We start from the raw sequence: 8,770 nt of genomic DNA, 5'->3' as shown, positions 1-8,770 counted from the left end.
GTTTGCATAATACATGTTTAATCCACATTTCCTCCACCCATACAAGTCAATGCTACAACAGTCACTAAAAAGCACCAACAGAGTAAGTTAATGAATAAAAGGTTGTCTACAAGAAGTTAGTGTGTACAGACCACATGCTCCTTAGGAGTGCTAGGACCTGGGTTGGAATCCGACCCCGGCCTTGTCTCATCTCTCTACACGGACCTATCTGAAATAAAATACAAACTAAATATAGCTTTGTTAGGTAGTGGTGTTCGAGCAAACCCCTCACCCCTTAAAAATAATTAACAAAAACAAATACTTTTTTGCTTCTCTATCCATGCCAACGTGAGTTGACACTAGTTATTTAAGTATTGTTATAAAGTAGGCTTTTTGTGGTACATGTCACAAAGACATATTGGTTTTTGACACAGAACAGAAGGTTAAATCTCAGATCAATCACTCGTTCATTTAAACTAAGTGACAATGATGACACACAATGATGAGCTGATTTTAACCGCTTGATGGCAGCCTGAAGTTGCCTGGCTACCAGTGGTGGAAAGTATCTACCGTAAGTACATTTATTTTAGTATTTAAGTAAACTTTTGAAGTATTTGTACTTTACTTGAGTATTTCTAATTTCAAATACTTTTACTTCTAAATCCCAGAAGCAAAATATAGTACTCTTACTCCACTACATTTATTTATTTGAAAACTTTAGTTATTTGGTAGATTGATTATTACACATACATTACCCACTTCAGCCATATATATATATATTTTTTCCTTCCTTTTTTTTTTATTGGCCGATCTACAAGCTCATCTGCTATTTTCAAAAGATTTTCATTCATCTGAAAACCTGTGCATACTGCATAGTGAGTACTTTTCCTACTTTAAGTACTACATTTTGATGTGACGCCAATGTTTTTGTACTTTTTTTACTCAAGTAAATTCTGAATTCCGGACTTTTACTTGTAACGGAGTATTTCTACATTGCAGTATTGATACTTTTAAACTTTTAAAATGTGAGTACTTTTTCCACCACTGCTGGCTACAACAGCCCCTGAAACACTAGACACCACTAGCCAGCCCTTTGAACAGGGCTGCCTGTTACAACAGCCCCTGAACCACTAGACACCACTAGCCAGCCCTTTGAACAGGGCTGCCTGTTAAAAGATCTCAATACCTGTAGAAATAATTATATTATGTAACATTGAATAATGGAAGTGAAATGAAATTCAAGAAAAGTGTCAGGCTAGGCTAGGGCACGTCATTCTCAAACATGTTTTTTGAAAACAGACGATCTACAAGTACACAGCGTGCCACAGCGCAATGCGTTTGGAACTTGCAGATCGGCTATTTTCATGGGCGATGTCTACTTGGGGATCCTAGGCATGGAAACATTCAGGGACCACTGTAAATAGGAAACACAGTGGCACTCAGAGAAATATGCCTAGTAGTGGAATGAAGGCCTTACAGAGTGGTGTCTTAATGAATTATTAACATTAACATTAATCAAATTCCTTTATTTTCATATAACTTCAACACCTATTTGTACCAGAGGTTAAATCGTCTAGTTAAACTTGTAAAATCTACTTAAACTCTTAAAATATCAACAAAAAAACAATGTTTTTAAAAATGTAATTTGAATCTGGTGAATTACAAAATGCAAACAAAAATGAATTATCTGTTGCCAATTCTATTGCTAAAATGGTCTACGTGGAATATTTGGTTGTAGACAATTGTCAGCTTTGTGTAGGAGGTAAGGATTTGGAGAGAAAACTACAGCTATAAAAACATGATAAAAAAACCCCGCCACTTTACAGTTTGACAGAACCTTTTAGAAAGGGCTCGTATACTTTGCATCATCATAATTATAATGTATGAACGTCATCTATTTAGATTTTTGTATCATCAACCTGAAGAGTCCTTGTTATAAATGCAATTATTGCTAAACAGGGGAAGGAACCAGTGCAGGGAAGAAGGGAAAAAAATGCCAAAATATCTTAGATCTGCCACCCACACGTGTGTGCTGTGCTCACTTTCCTCACCAACCTGTCCTATTTTAAATAGAGTACAAATGCCCCCAAATCCACCCAAAAAGAAAAAAAAATGAACAATCATTCATGTGTATTTGCATGTGGACTACCCCTTTTCTGTGCTCGGCTGCAAACAAAAACAAACTTGGTTCCTTCCGCTGTTGCCAAGTGCCACTAAGGCTACCAGTTAAGAATAAAGAACAGTATAAAATGCCGAGCAGCCACCACCACGCGCATGCTGCGATAGCTCTCGTTTTAAAGGTTATACAAAATGTACAAAATAAATATGCTGAAATCAAATGACCTAGCATGTTCCATATCTGTGTATAAATAAGCTTAATATGGATATCGTCTGACAAAGCAGATGTACCTTAAATCTCCATTCATTTAAATCCCCAATGTCTCCCGCTTGCACACAAGAACATCCATCTGCATCTTGGGGAAAAATAGGATACATATTCTGCTGCTAAGGCGTTTTTTTGTTGTTTTACATTAGCTAATGAGAAACAAATGCTTAAGCTCCGTTTATATTCCGTCGCACGACGGCAGCGCCTGCCGGAAATGGCCGACCTACAAGCTCACGGTGTGTTGCAGGCGCGCAGTGGCGAGAGCTTGCCGATTGGCTATTTTCGGCGTGCGCAAAAGTGTAAATTAAGCCTTTGTTTCCTCCTTCTCTTTGCGATCAGCCCCGTTGGTCAATGAGTGGTCAATATTTGAGCCACGGGTGAGCTGCGATAGAGTCTTTGCTGCGGTCACCGTAGTCGTAGAGCAGCTCTTCGCCCTCGGCCACGTTCCGAGACGCCACCAGGATGAGGTGGGGCACGTCGTTGATGTCGTGCAGCTTGGTTTGGCAGTTGCCATTTTTACTGTGATTTATCAGCCTGCCCATTCGGCCAGTCTCATTCGTGGCATCCACACTAGAAAAAGAGAGAGATATATATATAAAAGATACTTAACCCATTTAGGCCTGACGTTGAAATAAATAAAAAAAGTTCGCTCTGAAAGAATATATATTCAAAGATTTGTGCCGCATTTTTACGATTTAAAAAAAATAGCAGACTTACAAGCTCGTAGCTTGTAGATCTGCTATTTTTCAATAGCTAAAGTATAACATAATGCTTAGTTAAAACACCAAAAGGGGTTCCCGCCCAGAATGGGTTAAGTATCATTAAGGTTAAAAGCAACAGGATAGACACGTTTTTAGTCTGCAAATATTTCTACCTAGGTCTAAGTTGTTTCTGCCGGATTGTTTGTCCAAAACGGTATAAAATTATTTATAGTTTTCCAAAGATTTGTATACATTTGAAACTCAAAATAGGCCATACTGTATAATATGAGTACTTTTACTTTTGGTATTTAACTACATTTTGATGCCAATACTTTTGTACTTTTACTCAAGTATTGAATTGAATTTGAATTCTGGACTTTTACTTTTAACTAGTATATCTATATTGCAGTATTGATACTTTTTCTTAAGTAAAACATTTGAGTACTTTTTCCACCACTGCCTGCAAGGGAAATGCTACGGTTCATTTAACATACCAGTATGTTTTGCAGAGGTGCTGAAAATAGTACATGTAGCATCCCGTGGCAGGGTTTTGAGAGTACTCGGCCTCCCTCTTTTTGGCATCGGTGATGTGCAGAAGATCGCCATGGTACTCCACGATGTACTCGCCTTTCTGGAAGCACTGGGTGGCAAACACCCCTCTCCCTTTCCCCTCGATATGTTGCACCTGTACCACAAAAAGAAAAAGGGAGTAGTCAAATGATGGTGTATTCATATAATTAAGTGGCAATACAAGCTATAAAAGACACTGCTAGATACAGTCCAAGTTATGCACAATATAGGGGGCTTATTTCCAGGCTGACATAGTCTCATGAACAGAGATATGTTGGAATAATTCCACATTTGTAACAAACTAAATTCGAATGAAGAGAAGCTCCATAACAAGCATGGACCTTTTAAAATGGCGATGTTAGAAAACAAAATTGGAATTAAATGACACAGCCTGGTTTTATTTTATTTATTTTTTACCTCCATTCCTTCCTCTATCCCGTTTGTAATGAGATGATCAATGTGCTGCTTTTGTTCACACTGACAATAAAACACAATGAGAAGGTGTTACTGCAAATGAACACATTTCACCTCCACACAAATACACTTAATATGAAGCCATTCTAAATACCCATGAGGTAGAAAATTGAAATACAAACAGCTACTGTAGGACTACAAGAAGAATTTAACCAAATTGCACAAAAAAACCCACCTTGATTTCGTCTTTACTTTTTCTCGAGCTCCGTCGAATAGGAAAGAAGTCGGTAACTTTTCGGTTTTGTGAAGTCCCATTTTCAGTACTGCGATTAACAAAAGAGACATTTACAACCATGTTTGACTACATGGGGGCGACCCCCACCCCCCCACACACACACACACACACACACACACACAACAAAAATACAAATAAATAAAAGTTCTAGATTTGAGACATTGTTGATTTCTGCCCCCATGTTAAATCTGAAAAATTACAAATAATGTAAAAAGGAAAACTAAAACATAGAATGCCACCCTTGATGATCGAGACGCCTTACATTCTTTTGGTGGACTTCTTTCCTTTGACCTTGCGTCGTACGGCTCTCCTCTGGTGGGCGAGCGGAGCGGAGCAGTTGTTGGTGAGGAGGGGCATGTGAGCCGTGTTGCTGCCCAGAGGGAGGGGCATGTGGGCCGCGTTGCTGCCCAGAGGAAGAGGAACCTCCACCGGAGAGCCACGCCACGTCTGAGCCGGGTAGTGCAGCTGTGGTGGCGACGGCTCCTCGTCTGACCAGCAGGGGGAGCACTGGTCTTCCTTCTCTGTCAACTCTGAAGCGTTCTGCATTTTCAAGCTGATGGAGTTTGGTTTGCTACCTGGGTGTGAAAATGAGCAAATGGTGGAAATTGAATGACTCGATAAAAGTAATGCTCCCGCACCATTCTGGTTCTGTAATATACTCATATGTTGCAAGACATCGGCGTTGAGCAGGTTTCTGAAAATGTCAAAGGACAAATAGAATAGACTCATACAGTATAAACTGTATGTGTGCATTCGGTTGTATTGTATTTTGTATTGTTGTCTTTAAACATTTTTGCAGTATAATAAAGAGACAAATAAACCCCTCTTGATTCTAACTTTTAGTTGTTGATAAAGAAAGAGAAAGCTTGTTTTGCTGGAGGAACCAAGATATTACCCTGGCCCCGGTTTCTTTTTTTTGCATGCATTTGTAAAACACTAAGGAAAATAGCTCTTTCAAAAGAACTCTCTTCCACCACCTTGTGAGTAACTGTCAAAAAGTCATTTTTGGAATGAGACCAAATGCATGTTTCAAAAGATGTGAATATGATTTGCCTGGACAAGCACACATTTTGCAACAGGAATGTTTGTGAGGTTTCCAACCTCTAAAAAGGTTGGGTTCATTAACAGGTGAGCAATTCTGCATTTGAAGGAAAACACAAGACTGCTACTCTATAGAATAAATGAAATGGAAATGAAAATTATAACACTAGCAGTACAGATGCATCAGCTTATCCAAACGGTATGGCATTTTGGAATAAATTAAATCCCAGTCGTGCCAAAAGCCACTGTAATTATCCTTTATTTACATGAAAACAAGAGTATTAAAGAAACTGTTTTAGCAGAGGCGTGGAAACAGCTTACTCAAAACTATTTACTTAAACATAGTATAGACATGTGGAAACAGCTACACAGTGCTGCTATCGATCAACAATGAGCAGTGTAGTTTACTTGCATGTAAACTTTTTCTTACCAGCTATAGCAGGATGGCATCGCAAAGCTATGAATTGTGGGCTATTGACTCAAGCAAAGTCTGCAGCAATGCATCCATTACACTAGTGTGCGGGTGTGCCCTCATCATGCACTCACCAGCTTTCAAGTGCAAACCAAGAGCCGGTCGCATTTAATCACGGATTATGTGCTTGTTTACTGGAAAAGTTCTCAAAGCCTCCGTTTGGAATAAACCTCAACAGAAACACAACGTACCTTCCTCTTGCCACTGTGTGTCATGTTGTAGACGCTGTATAGGAGAGTATCTTCCTTCTTGTGTCAGCTTGATCATCACCTCATCGTGAACGGGAGATGTAGGGCTGTTACGATTACAATTTGACGGTTAATTGTCATAAAAATAATCACGATTAACGATTTAATTGGGTTTGTAACATTGAACATTGGAACATATGAATAATTGAATATAGAATACATTTCTGTTTTCCTGGTAATCAAAAAATGCACAGGGCAGATATGACAAATAACTGAAATATATAAAGAAATTACTGGCCTATTCATTATGTTTATATTTAAAGGCTAAAGAAATAGAGGAAATAGCTGATATGCAAGCTTTTTTAACGTAAACAACAGATCAAATGGTTGGCTGAGACTAGCTCCATACTGTCTTCAATATGAGAACAGCCCGAGCTGTATCTCTGTATTTGAAATTTGAATGGTTTCAACTACTGTACATAGTGTATGGTTTATCTTTAGGTGAAACCATTTTATATAGGCTACACTGTATAGAATGCACATTTGTACTATCTTGGTTTGTTATAGTCATTTAGCACATTTATGTAATTGTAAGGTCAGGTGGGATATCTGTATAGCCAGATCCATATGGAATTGCGCACTAATTCATAAATCACACACACACACACACACACACACACACACACACACACACACACACACACACACACACACACACACACACACACACACACACACACACACACACACACACACACACACACACCGTGCACGCTGATGTAATGCCATATTAATAACATGGACAAACTTCCAGTGAGTTCCAGCCTGGTCCTGGATAACAATACATTTAGTTCAGGTAGTGTGTATTGTGAATGTGTATGTGTATGTGTATGATGAATTCCTGTTCTGTTCTTTGGCTAAATAGAAGTGTAAGTGTGAGTATGAGTAAGTGTAAGTGTATAGAAGTGTATATTTGTACGTCTCTAAATGATTTTGATGAATTGAACAAGGTGGACCCTCTTGTAAACAAGTGTAATGCTTTATTGGGGCGTCCACTCAGTTAACAGTTTTTGTATTTAGTTGTGCTTGAAATGTACTGTAATTCTGCAAACTGTTAATAAAAACTTCAATCAAGTGTGCACACACACACACACACACACACACACACACACACACACAATTCTACTTGGTACAAACTTGAATAATGAGACCCCCGACCCAGTTGAGTTCCTATCCTATAACACTGATCTAGAGTTCCTAGTGTAAATGACAGTAAGAGGGTGGGTGGAGCTATATGGGACCTGGGTCTTCTTGGTTCGCCATTGATTGATTGATGATGACCCGTTAAATAATGTCATGTTGTTATGATTCACGCTACTGCTTACACCCAAACACGTCACTGACATCAGTAGTGAGCTGCCTGCAACAGATCATGCAATTCTGCTGACCTGATCTAACATAGAACATGGTGTCTGTGTCCTCGGCTCGCCCCCCCCCCCCCCCCCCCCCCTTCCTTCAGTCAGACAGACATGCTGGCAAGTGGCAAACAACACCAAGGCAAGCAAGCAAGCACACAGTATATCAAACACATACGTTGCTTTCAGTACCTGCCAACAGTAAATAAATACACCACTTTGACTTCAATCTAAGCGCAAACGAAACTTACCCCCGTCCAGGTCGGATTTGTTTTCGTGTGGTTCCTCCTGCTGCCTGCCTGGATGCTCGGTTGGTAAAGGGATCCGTACATGTATATCCAGTAAATGCTACCGTTTCCAAACTATGCTTCGTCTGTCATACATTAGTCATTTACACTTTCGCTCAGGGACACTTTCACCCGACTTTAACGTCACGGACGCGTCCATTTTACTCTTGTCTGTGCGGAGGTTTTAAAGTCTTCAACCGATGATGATGCAGCCCGCACGGCTTCTCTCCGCCATGTTTGGTTTGAAAATGAGGCAGCTTTCTGTCGCCCTCTGGTGGTGCTTTATTTAAAACTGACAAGGCTTCAAAGAACAATGGAATATATATATATATATATATATATATATATATATATATATATATATATATATGTGTGTGTGTGTGTGTGTGTGTGTGTGTGTGTGTGCGCGCGCGCGCGTGCGCAGGCTTTATTTTACACATTTTAATATACATTTATTTATATTGCATGCAAGTCGATATGGCAGTTAAGTGACAAAGACATCAGTGCATTTAATTAAATGAGGAATATTTCAATTCATTAGCTTTATTGGCATGAGAAAACAAACATTTACATTGCCAAAGTGTCAAAATATAAAAACAGTTGAAAATGGGAACGTATATATATAGTTGGAGGGGGTACAGCATTTTGTAAACAGAGCTGTCTCAATTCGTTATATACATGTTATACATTAGGGTATAAAGCTTTTTGAGTAGTGCAGTATTTATTTATTTTTTGCAGTCACTTTGGGACAAATAGCAGCACCCCCCCCCCACTATTTTATGGGGAAAGGTTAAACTGGGCACACATGTCTAAGGGAGTTTTAGGACATAATCACTTTTGATTGATTAATTGATTGAATACTTTAATTGCAGAAAAAACACACAGGAAAGTACAGTTCAATATAAGGTCTGCTAAGAGGATTTGGCTTGCTTCCGGACCATTGGGGTCCTGACTCCTGTTCTATCATATTCATATTCAACTGAGTTAATTCATCATATCCTTTTAGCATTTCAAACCCAATT

General features: G+C 39.1%; 1 protein-coding gene across 2 annotated transcripts; it reads right to left on the bottom strand.

Moving 5' to 3' along the window:
- On the bottom strand, nt 1–7,982 carry kmt5aa (lysine methyltransferase 5Aa). Of its 2 annotated transcripts, XM_079524383.1 has the most exons (8): nt 7,713–7,982; nt 6,050–6,153; nt 4,744–4,920; nt 4,608–4,710; nt 4,286–4,373; nt 4,054–4,113; nt 3,561–3,751; nt 1–2,935 (listed from the first exon to the last, which is right to left on the bottom strand). In XM_079524383.1, the coding sequence occupies exons 2-8, from the start codon at nt 6,123–6,125 to the stop codon at nt 2,725–2,727; spliced, it is 906 nt and encodes a 301-aa protein (XP_079380509.1). In that variant the 5' UTR covers nt 6,126–6,153; nt 7,713–7,982; the 3' UTR covers nt 1–2,724. The 2 variants fall into 2 exon arrangements, with proteins under 2 accessions (XP_079380509.1, XP_079380508.1); XM_079524382.1 differs by having other exon boundaries at nt 4,608–4,920.
- Nucleotides 7,983–8,770: the final 788 nt, after the last annotated feature.

Source organism: Electrona antarctica, assembly GCF_951216825.1.
Source record: "Electrona antarctica genome assembly, chromosome: 16".
NCBI classification, from domain to species: Eukaryota; Metazoa; Chordata; class Actinopteri; order Myctophiformes; family Myctophidae; genus Electrona; species Electrona antarctica.
Note: the sequence above shows the minus strand (reverse complement) of the source record. Positions and strands in the feature narration are given on the sequence as shown.

Excerpts from the sequence above, each read along its gene's own strand:
- kmt5aa (XM_079524382.1), bottom strand. The coding sequence starts at position 6,125 with ATGATCAAGCTGACACAAGAAGGAAGATACTCTCCTATACAGCGTCTA. Across the intron at positions 4,921-6,049 it reads CACACAGTGGCAAGAGGAAG|GTAGCAAACCAAACTCCATC; the intron begins GTACGTTGTGTT and ends TTTCACACCCAG. Across the intron at positions 4,374-4,607 it reads AAGAAGTCCACCAAAAGAAT|TACTGAAAATGGGACTTCAC; the intron begins GTAAGGCGTCTC and ends TGTTAATCGCAG.